Source organism: Ornithorhynchus anatinus, chromosome X4 (genome assembly GCF_004115215.2).
Source record: "Ornithorhynchus anatinus isolate Pmale09 chromosome X4, mOrnAna1.pri.v4, whole genome shotgun sequence".
Taxonomy (NCBI): Eukaryota; Metazoa; Chordata; class Mammalia; order Monotremata; family Ornithorhynchidae; genus Ornithorhynchus; species Ornithorhynchus anatinus.
Window position 1 is genome coordinate 4,645,426 of NC_041752.1, and position 19,634 is coordinate 4,665,059.

The 19,634-nt window shown below is 64.0% G+C and overlaps 2 protein-coding genes across 3 annotated transcripts in view; one reads left to right on the top strand and one right to left on the bottom strand.

Annotated features, from left to right (window-relative positions):
- Window positions 1–14,073, top strand: DPP7 (dipeptidyl peptidase 7). The gene is made up of 13 exons (XM_029054233.2): window positions 1–94; window positions 1,875–1,997; window positions 2,912–3,051; window positions 3,677–3,840; window positions 4,853–4,988; window positions 5,604–5,685; window positions 5,834–6,000; window positions 9,262–9,322; window positions 9,672–9,790; window positions 10,528–10,684; window positions 11,519–11,583; window positions 12,773–12,843; window positions 13,291–14,073. The coding sequence occupies exons 1-13, from the start codon at window positions 58–60 to the stop codon at window positions 13,382–13,384; spliced, it is 1,416 nt and encodes a 471-aa protein (XP_028910066.1). The 5' UTR covers window positions 1–57; the 3' UTR covers window positions 13,385–14,073.
- MAN1B1 (mannosidase alpha class 1B member 1) overlaps window positions 14,035–19,634 on the bottom strand; it is a 24,179-nt gene continuing 18,579 nt past the window's right edge. Inside the window, exons 13-14 of one of the 2 annotated variants that reach the window (XM_029054232.2) lie at window positions 17,724–17,985; window positions 14,035–14,704 (exon numbers count right to left, since the gene is read on the bottom strand). In XM_029054232.2, coding sequence (XP_028910065.1) covers window positions 17,782–17,985 — 204 coding nt within the window. In that variant the 3' untranslated portion in view covers window positions 14,035–14,704; window positions 17,724–17,781. Of the gene's footprint in view, window positions 15,584–17,723; window positions 17,986–19,634 lie in introns of both variants that reach the window. The other variant, XM_029054230.2, reaches the window with a different exon arrangement.

Genomic DNA, 19,634 nt, shown 5'->3' on the forward strand with positions numbered 1-19,634 from the left:
GTCCACGTGACGGGTCCCGGGCCCGAGGAGGAGCCCCGATCCGGTCAGGGGGAAACCATGACCCTGCGGCTCTTCCTCGTCCTCTTCTTGCTGGGTAAAAGGGGTCGGGGGAAGGGGCGAGGGGAGGCCGCCTTTTGGGGGGCTGCTGGGGTGATGGGGAGGCCGGGATCTGGAGGGGGGGGGGAGGCGGGATTCATTCGTTCAGTTGCATTTATTGAGCGCTGACAATGTGCAGAGCACTGGACTAAGGGCTTGGAATGGAAAGTTCGGCACCAGAGACGGTCCCTGCCCAAGGGATTTGGGGGGTGGTCGGGGGAAGGGGAGGCTGGGATCTGGGGGTGGAAGGCTGGGGGGAGAAGGGAGAGGCCGGATTGGGGGGGGGGGTGAGAGGGGAGGCCGAATTTGGGGGTGGGGGGAGAAACCGGGGCGGGGGGGTGGTACGGCTGGGATGGTGGGGGGCTTACTGAGCATTTCCACCCCCGGTCCCCCATCCCTCCCCCGTCCTCCCCATTCTGAGAACCCCCACTAACTAGGATCCTTCGCTGCACCCCCTTTTTCCCCACCTCCCACTCCCTTCTGCATCCCCCCCCCCTCCGGGGCCCACACCGTTTAGGTCCGGATCGCTCATTCCTTTCTTTCCATTTACGTCCGTCCCGTCTTCCGGACCGCCAGCGCGTCGCGGGCCGGGAATGGCACCGTTGACTGTTGCGTCGGCCTCTCCCGAGTGCTCAGTACGGTGCCGCGCGCCCAGTAAGCGCTCAGTCGATACAGTTGAATGAATGAATGAATCCCAGGTGTCCCCCCTCAGGGGCTCCACCCCCACCTCACTTCCTGCCGGACCCTGACTCCCCCCCGACCGTCCCCCACCATCGGCCCCTTCCCTTGGGACGCCCGATCTCCACCCTCTCCTAGCCCCTCCGTAGCGAGCCCGTTGTGGGCGGGGATCGTCTCCATTCCTTGCCGAATCCTACTTTCCAAGCGCTCAGCACAGTGCCCGGCACACAGCGAGCGCGCGATAAAGACGATGGAACGAATGAACGCCCCCTCGGCTTCCTCCGGGCCCCGGTCCTTCGCCGTGACCCCCGTCCCCGGAACTTCTGGTCCAACCGTCCCCGGCTCCCCCGACCTCTCCGGGAAGCTCGGTCCGTCGGTCCCCCCGTCGTTTGATCCTATTTATTGAGCGCTTACTGCGTGCAGAGCCCCGCGCTGAGCGCCTGGGAGAGGACAACGATAAGCAGATACATTCCCCGCCCACAACGAGCTTAGAGTCTAGAGGGGGAGAGGGACATGAGTTAGAAATCAATCAGTGACGGAGAGGGATTTAAGCGGTGCGGGCCTGGGAGGGGGGATGAGGAAAGGGAGCGATTCCGGGCGACGCGGAAGGGAGCGGGAGAAGAGGAAAGGAGGGTGCAGTCGGGGAAGGCCTCTCGGAGGAGACGGGCCCTTCGATGAGGTTTTGAAGAGGGGGAGAGGAATCGTCCGTCGGATTTGAGGAGGGAGGGCGTCCCGGGCCGGAGGCGGGACGGGGGCGAGGGGTCGGCGGCCGGATGGGCGGGCCGGAGGCACGGGGCGTAGGTCGGCATCGGAGGAGCGAAGCGTTTCGGGCCGGAGTGGGAGAGCAGCGAGGTGAGGTGGGAGGGGGCGGGATGGCGGACGGCTTGAAAGCCAATGGTGAGGAGCTTTCGTTCGACGCGGAGGGATCTGGGCAACCAAAACCACCCCCCTGCCGCCGTGCGCCCCCGGTGACCTCCGGGCCTCGCCGGGCCCACGGCGGCGGTGTCCCCCGGAGGGGTTTCCTTAAAATGGGGTTCGAGCCGTCCCCGCTCCGGAGACGTGGAGGGGCCCGGCCGACGGCGGGAATCGCCCCCCTGCAGCCCCCGCAGCCGCGGAGGCCCTGGACCCCGGCTTCCAGGAGCGCTACTTCGAGCAGACGGTGGATCACTTCGACTTCGAGACCTACGGCAACCGGACCTACCTCCAGCGGTACCTGATCACGGGTGAGTCACTCGGTCGTCTTTATCGAGCCCTTACGGCGTGCAGACCGCTGGACTGAACGCCCGGGAGAGGACAGCAAGCGGACACCTTCCCCGCCCACGACGAACCTACGAGTCTAGAGGGGCGTCGCACGGTGCTCCGCACACAGTAAGCGCTCAATGAATGCGATCGACCGAATAGAAATAAATGAAGGACGGATGGCGTACTAAGCTCTTGGGGGCCGGGCCGGGGGGGATGAGTAAAGGTAAGGTCCCCCCTGCTCCAGCCAGGCCCCCCTCTCGGAGCCCAGCGTCCGCTGGGCTCTCGGTCCGGTGACGGGTTCGAAAGCCTTTCTGCCCCCGGGGGATCGCTTGAAATGATTAGAGAGGCGGCCTGGCGGCGTGGCAAGAGCGGCGGACTGAGCGTCGAGGAGCCGGGGTTCCAATCCCGGTTCCACCCCGGGCCTGCCGGGTGACCCTGGGCAAGTCACTTAACCGCCCTGCGCTTCACCTGGCAAATGGGGATCCGATCCCCGTTCTCCCCCTTCGACTGGAAGCCCCACGTGGGACCGGGTCTCCGACTCACCTGCCGGTCTCGGTCCCACGTGGCCCCCGGCTCCCACCGCTCGGGGCGGGGGGATTGAGGATGCTTGACTGAGAAGCAGCGAGGCCTAGCGGCAAGAGCGCTGGCTTGGGAGTCGGAGGACGCGGGTTCGAATCCCGGCCCCGCCGCTCGTCTGTTGCATGACCTCGGGCGAGTCGCTTCGATTCCGTGTGCTTCGGTTCCCTCGTCCGTCCGACGGGGATGAAGACCGTGAGCCCCACGTGGGACGACCCGATGACCTCGGAACCACTCCAGCGCGTAGAATAGCGCTCGGCACAGAGTAAGCGCCTAACAAATGCCGGCACCGTCATTGTTACCGTGCTTCCTCCCGCAGAGAAGTTCTGGAAGAAGGGGTCGGGGCCGCTGTTCTTTTACACGGGGAACGAAGGCGACATCTGGAACTTCGCGAAGAACTCGGACTTCATCTTGGAGCTGGCGGCGGCCGAGTCGGCGCTGGTGATCTTCGCCGAGCACGTGAGTCCCGGGGCGTCCCCGCACCGTGCGGCCCCACCCGGGGGTCCCGCCGGGCACCGTGCCCGCCCTGGTCCCCTCATGATGCCCTCCCTACCCCCCACGGTGCCCGCCCCACTTCCCGCGGAGTGCCTGCCCTGGTCCCCCCACGGTGCCCGCCGTGGTCCCTCCTCAGTGCCCATCCTGGTCCCCCCGGAGTGCCCACCCTGCTAACCCGATTATCCCAATCCCGGTCTCCCCACTGTGCCCACCCTGATGCCCCCACGGCGCCCACCCTGCTCCGCTGACGGTGCACACGCTGGTTCCCCCACGGTGCACATCCTGGTGGTCTCCCCGTGGTGCCTTCCCTGGTCCCCTCTTGGGGCCCACCCCCCGTGCCAGCTCCGATGCCCCATGGTGTCCGCCCCAGTCCCCCCACAGCGCCTGCCTTGCTCCCCCCGTGGTGCCCACCCTAGTCCCCCTACGGTCGCCACCCCGATGCCCCCACGGTGCCCGCCCCAGTCCCCCCACATTGCCAACCCCCCCAGCTTGCCCCACGCACCCCGGGGTCCCTCCCCGGCCGAGCCGGTCCCCGCGAACCGTGGCGTCGGTCAGCGTCCGGGGGGGGGGCTCTCCCGTCCCGCTCCAGAGGTACTACGGCAAGTCCCTGCCGCTGGGGCCGGGGTCCATCCGGAGGGGGAGCATGGGGCCGCTCACCGTGGAACAGGCCCTGGCCGACTACGCCGTCCTCATCGGTGCCCTGCAGCGGCAGCTCGGGGCCGCCGGCCTTCCGCTCGTCGCGTTCGGCGGGAGGTGAGCCGCCCTGCGGGCCGGGGGCCGGGGGGACCCCCGCAGACCGCACCCGCCCTCCTCCCCAGGGCGGGCACCGGCAGGGAGAACGAGCAGCGTGACCTCAGTGGCTAGCACCCGGGCCCGGGAGTCATTCGGACCCGGGTTCTAATCCCAGCCCCACCACTTGCCCGCTGCGTGACCTCGGGCAAGTCGCTTCACTTCTCTGGGCCTCGTGGAGCCCATCTGGAAAATGGGGAATGAGACCGTGTCCGACCTGATTGACTTGTATCTTCTCTAGTGCTTAGAACGGCGCTTGGCACATTCGTTCATTCGTTCGTTCAATTCAGTTGTGTTTATTGAGCGCTTACTGAGTGCGGAGCGCTGTACTAAGCGGTCGGAAAGTACAATTTGGCAACAGATACAGTCCCTACCCACTGACAGAGTGGGTGCTTGACAAGGATCATCGTCATTATTATTAAATCGTTAAAGTCTCCAATCTCCGTTTTCCCGATGAGGACGCTGAGGCCCAGAGAGGTTAAGTGACCTTCATTCATTCTTTCAGTCATATTTACTGAGCGCTTACCGTGCGGCAGAGCGGACAGAGGACAAGGGGACATTAAACAGACACGTTCCCCGCCCGCAACGAGCTTCCAGTCTAGAGGGGGAGACGGACATGAACAGAAAGAAAGAAATGACGGGGAGGGACAGAGGTGCCGGGAACGTACCTGTTCATTGTTATCTTGTACCCCTCCCAAGTGCTCAGTACAGTGCTCCGCACGCAGTAAGCGCTCAGTAAATACGATCGAACGGAAGCGCCGCGGGGCACGGGGTCCCAGAAGCGGGCAAGCGGCGGAGCCGGGACGAGAACCCGGGTCTCCCGACTCCCGGGCCCGGCCTCCCACCCGCCAGGCCTCGCGGCGAGAGACGTCTTGCGGGGGTCGAGCCTCAAAATCCCGCGGACGACGACGATTGCGGCGTCTGTGAGAACCACTGGACCCGGAGGTGGGTCGGTCAGACAGTCCCTCTCCCCTAGTTACGGGGGGATGCTGAGCGCCTACATGAGGCTGAAGTACCCCCACCTCGTGACCGGCGCCCTGGCGGCTAGCGCCCCGGTGCTCTCCGTGGCCGGCCTGGGCGACCCGAGGCAGTTCTTCCGCGACGTCACGGCGGTGAGTAGACCCCCGGGCGGGCGTCGGGGGGAGCGGACCCCAGAGAGTTGGCAGTCTGGCCCCCGTCCCGCCTAGTTATGGACGTAGGAGTGAGGGGCTCCAAGCGGCGCGGGCTAGCGCGGGGAGGCGGCTCTGCCATTCATCTGATAACGACGATGATATCGGTTAAGCCCTTACGATGTGCCGGGCGGTGTGCTGAGCACTGGGGTGGATACCCGCAAACGGGGTTGGACGCGGTCCCTTTTCCACGTGAGGCTCCGTCTCGACCCCCGTTTCACAGATGAGGTCAGAGAAGTGAAGCGACCTGCCCGAGGTCGCCCGGCCGGAAGGCGGCAGAGAGGCAGGACCCAACCCGCCGGCCGGTCCGTGCCCCCCGACATCCCCCCGAGGACCCCACGGGTTGGGAGGGAGGGAGGGACTCCCTGGGTGACCTCGGGCGAGTCACTTCACGGCGCCTCAGTCACCTCCTCTGTCAGACGGAGACTGTGAGCCCCAGGCGGAGCGGGGACTGTGTCCAACCCCATCTGCTCGTATTTCTCCCCCGCCCCGGCGCTCGGTACAGTTCCTGGCACACGGTGAGCGCTCAAATACCACAGTTATGATTACCGTTCGCAGGATTTTGAGAATTTCAGCCCCAAGTGTTCCGGGGCGGTGCGGGAGGCCTTCGGGCAGATCGGGGACCTGGCCCTGCGGCAAGGTAGGAACTCCCGCACCCCGCCCTCCCCAAACCCTCCCCTCGGAATCCCCCACGACCCTCGGAGCGGGGCACCGGCCTCCCGCCTGGACCGGGACACCGAGCGACCCCGGGGACCCAGGCCGAGCCTCTCTCTCTCCCCCGCCCGCAGCCTACGACCCCATCAGCCGAGGCATGGCCACCTGTCACCGGCTCTCCGACGGGGCCGACGTCGATCAGCTGCTGGAGTTCGCCCGCAACGCCTTCGCCATGATCGCCATGATGGACTACCCGTACCCCACCGACTTCATGGGCCACTTCCCCGCTCACCCGGTGGCGGTACGGGGGCTTCCGGGGTTGGGGGGGCGGGGGGGCGGTCCTCCAAGACCCCGGGGCCCGGGCCGACGCGATAGCTCGGGGTCCGTTGGGAGCCCTCGGAGGCCGGACGGGGGCCGGGAAGGCGCCCCGATCCCATAAAGGTCCGAAGCCTTTCCCGCCCGCCCATCCTTTGCGACTCTGAAAGGACGTGGCCCAGGACCGTGCCCTCAAACCCGGGCGTAATGCGGGGCGGCGAGTGTTCGCTCCCCGAAACCAGGCCCACCCGTGTGGCCTGATGGCTAGAGCACAGGCCTGGGAGTCAGAGGACCTGGGTTCTAATCCGGACCTCCTCCACGCGTCTGCTGTGTCACCTTGGGCAGGTCGCTCCTCTTCGGTCGTATTTTTTGAGCACTCGACGTGCGCAGAACTCTGTGCCGAGCGCTCGAGAAGCAGCGTGGCTCGGCGGCGGGAGCCCGGGCTTGGCAGTCAGAGGTCGTGGGTTCTAATCCCGGCCCCGCCACTTATCAGCTGGGTGACTCTGGGCAAGTGACTACTTCTCTGCGCCTCGGTTCCCTCATCTGTAAAATGGGACTGTGAGCCCCACGTGGGACCACCTGATGCCCCTGTATCCCACCCCAGCGCTTAGAACGGTGCTTGGCACATAGTGAGCACTTAAATACCGTCATCGTTATTACAGTACTACGCTAAACAAAGTCCCTGCCCACAACGAGCGTACACTCTAAAGGAGGAGCTCAGAGTCCCGTGCCTCAGTTACCCTGAGAAGCCCCGGCTGGGACCGACCGGGACTTTCCCGGCCCGGGGGAGCCTCCGTGACCCGCAGACCACACCACCGACCGCCAAGGTTACTGTGGAGAGTTTTTGACCGCGTTTTTCCGACGTGCGAGGGAGTGACCCACACCCACTCTCGCTCACTCCGCTCCCAAGGGGCCGAAAGATCCCGTTCCGCCGAGCCCGCCGCGGGAGGTTGGGAGTCCGGCGACACGCAACGCTGACGGGCCTCCCCCTCCGCAGGCCGCTTCCCCCGGATGCTGCTTCCCGGTGCATCTTCTCCAAAAATAATCATAATCATCCTAATGGTATTTGTGAAGCGCTCCCTAGGCGCCAAGCACTGTTCTAAGCGCTCGGTAGATACAAGGTAATGAGGTTGTCCCAACGTGCTGCTTTCGAGTGCTTCTTCGATAAAAATAATAATGATGATATTTGTCGAGCACTTACTGGGTGCCAAGCACTGCTCTAAGCACTGAGGTGGATACGGGGTAATGAGGTTGTCCCAGGTGCTGCTTTCGAGTGCTTCTTTTCGGTTGTTGAGTCATTACAATAATAACAAAAGTATTTATTCAGCACTTACTATGTGCCAAGCACTGTTCTAAGCGCTCGGTAGATACAAGGTAATAAGGTCGTCCCACGTGCTGCTTTCGAGTGCTGCTGCTTCTTCAGTAATAATAATAATAATAGTACTAATGATGGTATTTGTTAAGCACTTATTAGGTGCCAACCACTGTTCTAAGCATTAGGATGGATACAAGGTAATGAGGTTGTCCCGCGTGCTGCTTTCGAGTGCTGCTTCTTTATTATCAGTAGTAATAACGGTAATAATAACAGTATGTGCCAAACACTGTTGTAAGTGCAGGGGGAGATTCAAGGTAATCAGGTTGTCCCTCATGGAGCTCCCAGTCTTCACCCCCATTTAACAGATGAGGGAACCGAGGCCCAGAGAAGTGACTCGCCCACAGTCACGCAGCCGGCAAGTGGCGGAGCCGGGATTAGAACCCACGACCCCCTGACTCCCAAGCCCGGGCTCTTGCCCCTGAGCCACGCTGCTCCTCTGCGGGGCTCACCGACGGTCACTCAAGTACGGCCGCTCGTTGGGGGCTCACACCTCCGTTCCCTCCTCTGTAAGATGAAGATTAAATTGCCGCATTCAGTCGTATTTATCGAGCGCTCGGTGTCATCCTTGACTCGTCCCTCTCGTTCACCCCACACATCCTATCCGTTACCAAGACCTGCCGGTTTCACCTCTACAATATCGCCAAGATCCGCCCTTTCCTCTCCACCCAGACGGCTACCTTACTATTACGGGCTCTCGTTATATCCCGGCTAGACTACTGTGTCGGCCTTCTCTCTGACCTCCCTTCCTCCTCTCTCGCCCCGCTCCGGTCTATTCTTCACTCCGCCGCCCGGCTCATCTTCCTGCAGAAACGATCTGGGCATGTCACTCCCCTTCTTAAACAACTCCAGTGGTTGCCTATCGACCTCCGCTCCAAACAAAAACTCCTCACTCTAGGCTTCGAGGCTCTCCGTCACCTTGCCCCTTCCTACCTCTCCTCCCTTCTCTCTTTCTACCGCCCACCCCGCACGCTCCGCTCCTCTGCCGCCCGCCTCCTCGCCGTCCCTCGGTCTCGCCCGTCCCGCCGTCGACCCCCGGGTCGCGTCCTCCCGCGGTCCCGGAACGCCCTCCCTCCTCACCTCCGCCAAACTGATTCTCTTTCCCTCTTCAAAACCTTACTTAAAAATCACCTCCTCCAAGAGGCGTTCCCAGACTGAGCTCCTCTTCCCCCTCTACTCCCTCTGCCATCCCCCCTTTACCTCTCCGCAGCTAAAGCCTCATTTTCCCCTTTTCCCTCCGCTCCTCCACCTCTCCCCATCCCCGCAGCACTGTACTCGTCCGCTCAACTGTATATATTTTCGTTACCCTATTTATTTTGTTAATGAATTGTACATCGTCTTGATTCTATTTAGTTGCCATTGTTTTTACGAGATGTTCTTCCCCTTGACGCTGTTTAGTGCCATCGTTCTCGTCTGTCCGTCTCCCCCGATTAGACCGTAAGCCCGTCAAACGGCAGGGACTGTCTCTATCTGTTGCCGACTTGTTCATCCCAAGCGCTTAGTACAGTGCTCTGCACATAGTAAGCGCTCAATAAATACTATTGAATGAATGTGCGCAGGGCACTTTACTGAGCGGTTGGAAAATACAGTTCGGCAACAGGTCATTATCCTTCTCCCTCGGACTTGGACCGTGAGCCCCACGTGGGACGGGGACCGTGTCCAACCTGCCGAACTCGTATCGACCCCAGGGTCTGGTGCAGTGCTCGGCACATAGTAAGGGCTTGACAAGTATTATTATTATTACTATTTCTTTTCCACCCAGTTGTCCCAAAGCTCTCTTCATTCATCCAGTCGTATTTATCGAGCGCTTCCTGGGTCCGGACTACTCCCGGCTCCCACCGCGGGCGAAACCGAACAGCTCGTGTCTCCGTCTAGGTCGGATGCGAGCGGCTACTCGCGAGCAGTGACCGGCTCCGGGGCCTCAGGGCGCTGGTCGGTGAGTCCTTCCCTTCATCCAGTCGTCTTCATCGGGCGCTTACTGTGGGCGGAGCGCTGTACTGAGCATCTGCGCAAGTCCGGCACGCCAGTAAACACATTCCACCTCGAGAGAGGCGGCGGGGCCCGCTGGGCCCGGGAGTCGGAAGGGTCCCGTATCCAACAGCGGACTGACAGTTTAGAAGGGGGAGACGACAAGTGGGCACCGAACCCGACTGAATGAATTATTATTAGTATTATTATCAGAGGGTGAGGCGGGAAGCGAGGCCGCCGTGGGGAGTGGAGGGATGGGAGGTGGGGTGCCCGTCGCAGGGATGCCCCCCGACCCCGGGCCGCCCTCTCACCCGCAGGCCTGCTGTACAACTCGTCGGGAGCGGAGCCGTGCTTCGACATCTACCGGCTCTACCGGAAGTGCTCCGATCCCACCGGCTGCGGGACCGGCCCGGACGCGGAAGCCTGGGACTACCAGGTGCGAGGGGGCGGGGGCCCGGCCAGCCGGCGAGCCGCAGCCCCGAGCGGCTTCCTCCCCCCGTCCTCCCTCACCGAGCGACGCCGGCGGCTCGGATCCCGGCCCCGGAACCGAGCCGCCCCCGGGCGTCGGGCAGCGGTGCCCGCGGGAAGCCCCCGCTGGGCCGACAGAGCGGACTCTGTCGCCTGCCTCGCCCCGGGCCGTGACCCCCTAACCCCCTCTTCGGTTTTCATTGCATCTTCCACTGCCCGCGAGTGCTCTGGGAGGGCACCCCCCCGCCGGAAGGTGGGGGGGGGGGGGGTTCCGTCGTTCGTCCTTTCAGTCGCTTCGAGCACTTACTGCGTGCAGAGCACTGTACTGAGCGCTTGGGAGAGTCCAGCACAGCAATGAACAGACACGGTCCCTGCCCCACAACGGGCCTAGAGGCGGACGGGCGGACGTCGGTAGAAATAAATAAGTGGCAGATATGGATGTAATGCTGTGGGGCTGAGGTTGCGGGGGGGTCACGGTCAAGTGCTAAAAGGGGACAGAAGCAACACGGAAGAGAGGAGGAGGGGAAAAGAGGACAATCAGGGAAGGCTTCCAGGAGGAGATGTGCTTTCAGTAAGGGTCAGGAGGTGGGGAGAGGGACAGTCTGTCGGATAGGAAGCGGGGAGGGAGCTCCAAGCCAGAGGCGGGAGGCGGGCGGGGGGACGGCCGGGGGGGGGACGGCGCGGCCGACCGGGGACGGTCCGCAGGCCTGCACGGAGATCAACCTGACGTTCGAGAGCACCAACGTGACGGACATGTTCCCGGCCATCCCGTTCACGGACGCGCTCCGGGAGCACTACTGCCTGGAAAAGTGGGGCGTGCTGCCGCGGAAGAGCTGGCTGCTCACGCACTTCGGGGGGAGCGGTAAGGGGGCCGGCCGGGGGGACGGGGCCACGGGGCCCAGATCCTGGGTCCGGGGGCGCCCCGGGACCCGGAATGCCGAGGGTTCAACCCCGCCCCCCGGCCCATTCACGTCTGGGCTGTTTCCGGTTCCCATCCGGGGGGGGAATCCCAAATCCTCCTGGAGAGTCGGGGACGGGGTGAGGGGTTGGGGGGGGTGCGTTCTTACCCCCTGCGGCACCTTGAGCTCCGTGGCTCCTTTCAAGGATTTGCCAGAAGGTTCCTCCCCTCCTCCTGACCTCTTTACTCCCCTCCTCCTCTTCCTCCTCCTCACCCTGCTCCCCTTCTCCTCGCCCTCCTCTTCCCCCCCCCCCCCCACTCCTCCTTTCTTTAATGGGATCCGTTACTACGTGTCAGGCACCGCTAGTCACGGGCTCATCAGGTCGGACCCAGTCCCCGTCCCGCCCGGGGCTCGCGGTCTCCGTCCCCATTTTACAGAGGAGGGAACTGCGGCAGAGAGAAGCGACTCACCCAAGGTCACAGAGCAGACGGCAAAGCCAGCGAAATGTAGAAGGGGGGGTTCCCTTCGCCCCTGGGAGCTGAATCCCCTCCTTGGGGTCCCCGTTACCCCCCTTAAACTGGCACCGGGTGGTAACTGACGTGTTTCTGGCTGCAGGAGGGGTACGGTGAAGACGCATGCAACTAATAACCCCTCCACCGAGGCACCCGATCACTCCATCTTCCCCTCCTCCCCCCCTCTCCGCGCCTGGGCGTGGTTCGGGGGGGTCAGACGGGTCTTCCACCCGCGGGACGTCCGTCGGTCCCTTCCCCCGGCCCCACCCGCCCGTCTCTTTTCAGGTCTCCAGGCCGCCAGCAACATCATCTTCTCCAACGGCGACCTGGACCCCTGGGCCGGCGGCGGGGTGAGTCCCGAGAGGCCGTACGGGGGAGGCGGGGGGTGTCCGCGCACAGGAAGCGCTCCGCGGATACGGCTGAATGAACTGAATAATAGTAATAATAACCGTGGTAGACGTTAAGCGCTTCCTCTGTGCCAGGCACTAAGCGCCGGGGTGGCTACAAGCAAATCGGGTTGGACACGGTCCCTTGTCCCAGGTGGGGCTCGCGGCCTCAATCCCTGTTTTACAGATGAGGTGACTGAGGCCCAGAGAAGCGAAGGGGCTTGCCCGAGGTCACAGCGGGCAAGGGGCGGAGCCGGGATTAGAACCCATGACCTTCTGACTCCCAGGCCCGGGCTCTCTCCCTTTCGCCCTTGGCTGATGTGATGAGATTAGCCAGGGAAGGCTTCCTGGAGGAGATGATGATGTTTTTTCGCGGTCGGTTTCCCACTGACAGCGTGGCCCGGTGAATAGAGCTCAGGCCTGGGAGTTAAGAGGACCTGGGTTCTAATCCTGACTCCGCCACTTGTCTGCTGTGTGACCCCGAGCAAGTCACTGGACATCTCTGTGGCTCAGGGATTAAGACCGGGAGTGGACCGTGTCCAACCCGCCTAGCTGGTATCTAACCCGGTGCCTGGCAGTATAGAAGGCGCTCGGCATCAGAAAAGCCACCACGCACGCTTCTGGAAAAGTGTGGAGAGACCCAAGTTAGCCCTGGCTTCCCCGCTGCTCCGACACGGAGCGGAAATCTGGGAACAGATCCCGCAGGGAAGGTCGGCTGGGGGTTCAAGGTTTTCCCGCCTCCCTCCGCCCCCTTAAAGACGCGAGATCCAACTGGTAAGCGGCTTGGCCTAAGGCCGGGCGCCGGAAGACCTGGATTCTAATCCCGGGCTCCACCGCTTGCCTGCCGTGCGAGCCGGGGCCGGTCGCTTCGCTTCCCCGGGCCTCAGTTTCCTCAGCGGCGAAATGGGGATTCGCTCCTCCTCCCTCCTCCCGGGAGCTCCACGTGGGACGAGGCCGGTGTCCGAACTGTTAACCTGCATCGACCCCAGCCCCGGGCGGGGTGTGGGACGCAGAGTAAGCGCCTAAACGCCGCCGAAAGAGGGGTGGACTGGGTCTCGTGGGAGCCGGCGTCAAGGAAGGTCACCCCTCTCCTAGCTCCGGCCCCACCGCTCCCCTCTGACGTGGATCTGTGGCCGCTTCTCTGCCCGAACAGATCCAGACTAACCTGAGCTCCTCGATCGTGGCCGTCACCATCGAGGGAGGAGCCCACCACCTGGACCTCCGGTAGGTCGATCGGCCGGCGGGCAGCGCCACCCCGGCTCCGGCCCGGCCCTCTGAGGCGGGCCGAGGCCTCAGGCGTCGTTCCGGCGGGGGGGGCGACGGAGGAGGTGGTTGCCGGTGGAAGGCCGGATCGAGGGCCGTCTCGGGGCTGAGCCTTGCAGGCGTCGCCGCGAGTCCCGCGTGAGAGGGCGTCTGGGACCGGACCCCCGCCGGGGCGCTCCGGGCCCAGAGGCCGGGGTCGAAACAGCTTCGGGAGCCCGTCTGGCTACTCTCCCCGCCCCCTGGGTCTGCGGAGGGCGGCATCTCCGTAGGGTCGCCGGAGGCTGCTTTCCCGTCCCCCCGTCCCCCCCCCCCGCCCGAGCTTCCCTCTGGCATAGCCGGGCACGTGGGATGACCGCGCGCCCTTGTTCGGGGGGACCCTCCCGCCCCCCCCGCCCCTCCTTTCCGCAGAGGCTCCCACCCCGCCGACCCGCCGTCCGTCCGAGACGCGCGGAAGCTAGAGGCCCTGTTGATCCACCAGTGGGTGGAAGCCCGAAGAAAGTAACGGGCCCCGTGGCCGTGTCGACCGCCGCCGCGTCCCCGTGGTGATTCAGGGGGACGGGTCCTCGAGGAGACGGCGGACGCGGGCTCCCGCGCCGTCTCCGCTTCAGAGATCACACGGCTCCCGTGGCCAGTTGGCTCCCTTTCTCCTTATCTCGTCTCTTCTCGTTATCCCCTGCACTCCAGCGGGAGGCCCCGACATCACCCCCGTACGGGTTACGGGGGTGACCCTTCCCCAGGCAGAGATTTTCTGGGGGGGGGGGGGCTGGCGAGGGAGGTGGTGCCCCAGCCAGCCGCACTGACGGTCGTCTTCGACGACCCTCGGGGAGGGCTCCGCTTCCTCAGAAAGAACGAGGGCGGTCCGGAGGCAAGAAAACCCCGACACCCCAGCTCTCCGTTCCCTTAGGGGGAACCGGTTCTGAAACCGGGTCAGCCCTCCGACCCGCTGCTCTTTCCCCTTCCCGGGAAGGGGATGGAAGCGTCAGAGGCTGAGCCGGGTGGGAAGGGGGGGCCGTTTCGGGAACGGACCGCCCCCGGACACGGGTTCTGGGACCTCCCGTCCAGCCTGACCGCTCCCGAAAAGCCCCAGAGGTCGAGGGCGGGACTCCTTGCCGGCATCGGCGGCCCGGCGAAAACACGCTTCACGCAACTTCGTAAAATAAGTTATACGTTTAATAAAATGCGTAACGAAGAGTGCCATCGTTTGGTGTTTCCGAACCACCGGGGGAGGGGGCGGGGGGGGATGGGGTAGGCTCACGTCTCGGCTGGAACCACTCTCCATCCCGCAAACGCCCCTGGGCTGCAGAAATATCGCATCTCCGGCGAGATTCGGCCCGGTGCTCCGTTCAGTTCTTCCAATTGCGCCCGGATGCCGCTAAGAGAGCCGTGCCCGCCCGCGATGAGCTGGGAAGAGGCTGGTGGTGCCCTGCCCCTCGACCGGTGGGATCTATTAGAGCGCTTTACTGGGTGCGGAGGACCGTACTGAGCGCTTGGGAGGGGACGGCACAACGGAATCAGCCGACGCCCGTAAGGAGCTCACGTCTCGAACGCTCTCGGCTTCCCCGTGCCCCTGGCTCCGGGGCGAAGCCGCCCGCCGGAGCTTCCCTTACGACTCTGTGAGCTCGTTGCGGGCGGCACGGCCCGTCTATCACCCCCGTTGAATCGCGCTCTCCTAAACGTTCAGGGACGGCGCTCCGCACCCACTAAGCGGTCGACCGGTACCACTGATTGATCTGCAGGGTTCCTCCTCAGCCCGGTCACCCGCTCCAAGGGTCGCTCTTTCCGGGGCTCGCTCGGGGACTTTGGGGATGACCGACCCCCGCGGCTACGGGGAGGGAAGAGCCAGTGGTTCAGAGGTAGGATCGGAAACAGAAGGAGAAGACAGAAGAGTGAAGGACCGCCCCGGGAGGCCGAAGCGGTCCTTCCCAGCCCACCGGGACCCACCCGGGGCCTACTGGCTACCGGTAGCCCACCGGGCCACCGGCTCTCCCGGGGCGCGGAACGGGCCTTAGGAGCCGAACGCCGAGAGGAAAGACAGCGGCGGAAAAGGCTCGAATTAAGAGGCCGAAACACTCGAGATAGCAGCCATAAAATCAAACGGGAAAGGAAAACGAAGAGGAATGTCTGCCCTTTTCGTTGTAAAAAAAAAAAAAAATCCCCGGCGAGAAAGAGCACCAGGTGTGGCCTGGAAAGTTGCCATGTGCAGTTAAGAGGGTTGAGGGACCGGGAACCCCAACCAGCCGCTCGGATCCGGAGGAAAGACCTCGGACGAGCCGCGGGCGGCCCCAAATTCACATTCTTCGCGGACGGGTCCGCGGGGGAACCGTGACGGCCCGGAGGCATCTCAAGTCCTTAGCGACGAGGGCCGTCTCGGAGGGCGAAGGCTTGGGCTCGGGGGTGGCGCGGGGCTGAACCCGGGGAGAGGCCGGGAGACCCTTCCCACTTGGACCTCTGAACCGAGATCATTTCCGTGGCCTCCTTCCGGACTTCTCAGACGTCACCCCCCGGCTCGGAGAAGACCTATTAACATTCCGCGTGGAGGCCGAGAAAACAGCCGCTCCGGCCCCGAAGGGGAGCTTCCGTCTCCACGGGAAGGACGACGTCAACTAGTCACGTACCGTCCCCCCGAGCGCCTAGCACAGTGCTCTGCACGCTCGACAAACACCCCCGAAAGATCTCAGGATTTGGTCTGGATGTCTCCCAGCTGGGGGAAGCGGGGGTGGGAAATGGAAAGAGGGGAAAAAAAAAAAAAATCAATCCACCGGCTTTCGCTTATCATCCCCAAACTAAGTCACGAATTTAAGCCAATTAAATATAACGAACCAAAAAAAAAAAACCAAAAAGGAGAAGCAAGCAAATGAAAGAAGTAAACGTTCTCAACTCCCACTCTAGCGTGCGAGTCCAGAGGGCCGAAACCGAGGTACGGCGCCCCGACCTCCGCTCGAGACCGCGAAGGAACCCCGATCGTGAGCCCCGGCCCCCCCGACTCCGGGGGCGCCGAGGGCTTCCGTTCCCAAGCGTCTCTCCGGACAACGCAGTCTATACGGCCACACCGGAGCCCCGCCATCCCAACGGCCCCACCCAGAAACGGCAGCGGAGTCCACCGGCTAGGCAAGCGGGCGGGGAGCGCGCCCACCGACTCGGCTGTATCGGACTTTTCCGCTCACACGGGTGGAGCCGGACGAATACCGCGGATGGCCCGTAAGAAGGGTGGGTGCCTCGAACGGTGCTTTGTATTGCCTACGGGTTTTGCTACCTGCACGGACCCCGATGGTCCCTCGAGACCGAACTCTCCCTTTCCGAAGGAAAGCTAAAAGGAAAACCGGGGTGGGTGTCTGGGGGAGGGAGAGGGGGGGCTCCGCTACCGATCTAGGTGATGGAAACGCTTCGGAAGGACGGAGAAGCGCCCCTGTGCTGCTCTCCTTCTAGGCTAAGGTGACTCTTGGGTGCGTGGATGGGAGGATGGGATTTTGGCGGGTGTTTCTTTTTAGAAACTTTTAGTTGGCCCATCTTGGCCTCCCTAGAGGCCGCGCGGCCTCCCCCGACACGAACCGCGCCTAAAGGAGAAACTCAACGTCGGCCTGGGCCTAACTCTGGGCTGCCCGAATCCAGAGATCCATCCCCGGAGAACTCTTCCGGCCGCCGCGGCTCCTCGGCCCGGTCCCCGGAGAAACCGGCACCGGGAGGCGGAGGGGGTTGCCGGTGTCATTTCGCACCGTTCCCCAATCCGGGCATCAGATTCTGCCCCCGGGAGCACCTCTCCCCACCGCCCACAGGAACTAGAGGGTGGGACTCGGGGCGGGGTGCTGGAAAGAAGGTGCGCTTGTTCCGGGGCTCGGGGGGGGGGGGACCACGAGCAGCGCCTCCTCCCCAAAACACTCTGGGACGCGAGAGGGTCGGATCACAGGCGTCGTACTGCCTTTCCGCGCCCACCCCTCTCGGACTCCAAGTCGTAAGGTGCATCCGTCAGCAGCGCTTCACCCCCCCCGGATACTTCCCAGGGAGCCACCGCCCATTTCATACAATTCTAAAAGAGGCGACCCCAAGGGGGGACGTCCCCTCCCCCCCCGGCTCCCAGCCCCCTCAGGGTAACGCCGGCTGAGACTTCAAAAACGCATCCGTGAAACACCGGAAGCGGAAGCATCTCCCGCTTCGCTGGAAATGTCCACCCTGCTGGGGGCGGGGTGGTCTACGGAAAGCCGGGACGGACGGGACGGGGCCGGTCTCGCCCGCTCGACCCCACCCGTTGGCTTTCGGTGGGCGTACCTGAGTCTGGCGGATGTGTAAACCCGGCTTTACGAGGGGTTTTCACCCTGAGTCCTGCGGAGAGGAAAGGTGCCCTCCCCCCGGCTCCCGCCCAGGGTGGGGGGAATCCCCGGGGAGGCCCGGCTCCTTCCGAGGAGGCCCGCGGGGCTCTTCTCAACCGGTGCCCTCTCCCGCCCCATCTCCCGGGGGGGGGATGCCCGAAGGAGCCGCGGGGGGCCGGGCTCCCGACCGGCCGGAGGCCGCACGACTCCTCGCTCGGACCTCTTACCGCGGGGACGCCAGAGGCGGGCCCTCGAGCCGGGGGAGCCGCCCCGCGGCAGCTCTGGCCGTCGGGACCCCCGGCCCCGCGCCCTCCCCCCCCCCCCCAATCGAAAACAAACACCGACGCCTCTTCCGTCACAGAGTCCCTGTGGAAAAGTCAAACCCGAAACGGCGGGGCCGAGCCCGCGGGGTCCCCCTCCCACCGCCTCCTCCGAGGCGGAGGGGCTCTCTTCCAACTCGGCCCCCCGGGGAAGGCCGGCCAGGACTCCGGGAGCCCCTCCGTCGTCCCCCCCTCCCCGCCGCCCCCCGACTCCCACCTGGAAAGAAAATAAGGGAACTCGGAGCCGGCGTGTCTCCCCTCCGCCCCGGGAGCGCCTAGGCGGGGGTCCAGATGGGCAGGGGGTGAGCTTCCGTGTTGAAGACGAACCGGTCCAGGGCGAGGAGGTCCGGGTCGTCCGAAAAGAGCAGGAACATGTATTTCAGGGTTTCTCCCAGAAAGAAGCTCTCCATCTTGTCTCGGGGCTCGGGGCTCTTGGGATTCTGGACGTTGTTGATGGACGAGTAGCCGCCCGAGGACACCTTGGAAAGAGCCGGGGCAGCGTCAGGGCCCGGCCCCGGGGGAAGGTCCGAGGTGGCACTGATACCAATTATCGATAATACCATTACTAATGATAACGGCCTTGGTTAGGCGCTCACTCCGTGCCAGGCGCCGTTCTAAACGCTGGGGCAGACGCAGGTCCGTCGGGTCGGACACGGTCCCCGTCCCGCCCGGGTCCACGCTCTCATCCCCCTTTCCCGGATGAGGTAACCGGGGCCCGCAGAAGTGAAGTGACTTGCCCCAGATCACACAGCAGACACGTGGCAGGGCCGGGATTGGAACCCGGGTCCTTATGACTCGCAGACCTCTCTGCGCTAATAGCAGCGATCGTGGTATCTAAGTGCTTTAATAATAACGTTGGCATTTCTTAAGCGCTTACTATGTGCAGAGCACTGTTCTAAGCGCTGGGGGAGATACAGGAAAATCAGTTTGTCCCACGTGAGGCTCACAGTCTTCATCCCCATTTTTACAGATGAGGGAACTGAGGCCCAGAGCGGTGAAGTGACTCGCCCACAGTCACACAGCTGACGAGTGGCGGGTCCCGGATTCGAACCCATGACCTCGGACTCCCAAGCCCGAGCTCTTTCCACCGAGCCGCGGCGGGCCAGGCACCGTACTAAGCGCCGGGGCAGACGGAAGGTAATCAGGCTGTCCCACGTGGGGCTCACAGTCTTCATCCCCATTTTCCGGAAGAGGTAACTGAGACCCAGAGAAGTGACTTGCCCAAGGTCACACGGCGCTGCTCGTCTAGACTGTCAGCTCGTGGCGGGCGGGGAGCGTATCTCCCGACTCCTCTGGGTCGCCCAGGCGCTTAGTAGAGTGCTCCGCACTCGATGAGCGCTCGATAGATACCCACACTTATCGGCCACCTCTCCCCGATCTCCTGCCGGGGCTGGGGGGGGGGGGAGGGGGGGGCGGTCGACCGGCCGGAGTGTCAAACCGTTCCACCGCCCGTTTGGAACCGCCCCGCTTCTCCGTGTCGACGACCCGGCGACTTCCCAGCCCGAACCCACGCGCTCCCGGAAGCTCACCGGGGCGGAAGCCGCCGCGGTGCGGCTACGGCCCCACGGGGCCGGCGTCCGTTTAGCCGCCGGAGAACGGCGGAGCTCAGAACCAGACTCCCGTCTCTCCCGAGCTCGCCGCCGGCCGGGCCCTCTTGCCAAAACGCTCACCCCTGGGGGATGCCCGGGGCAACAGCCCCTCGTAAATGCCAAGGAGGGATCCGTTTTCTAGGACTCGATTCCACGTCTGGATGGTGACGACGATAACTGTAGTCCTCGATAAGCACTTACCGTGTGCCGAGCACTGTTCTGAGCGCTGGGGCGGGGACGATTTCATCGGGTTGGACGCGGTCCCCGTCCCCCACGGAGCTCACGCTCGATCCCCGTTTTACGGAGGAAGTGACTGAGCCCCCGAGAATTTAAGCGACCTGCCCAGGGTCAGTGAGCAGAGATGTGGCGCGGCCAGGATTAGAACCCAGGACCTTCTGACTCCCGGGCCCGTGATCCATCCACTAAACCACGCCGGATCCATCCCGGCGGTGACGGGCAGGGTGATTTGCCCCCCGCCCCTTCTTCCCCCCACTCATTTATGGCGTTTATCAAGCGCTCACTGTGTGCTATCGGCCTGA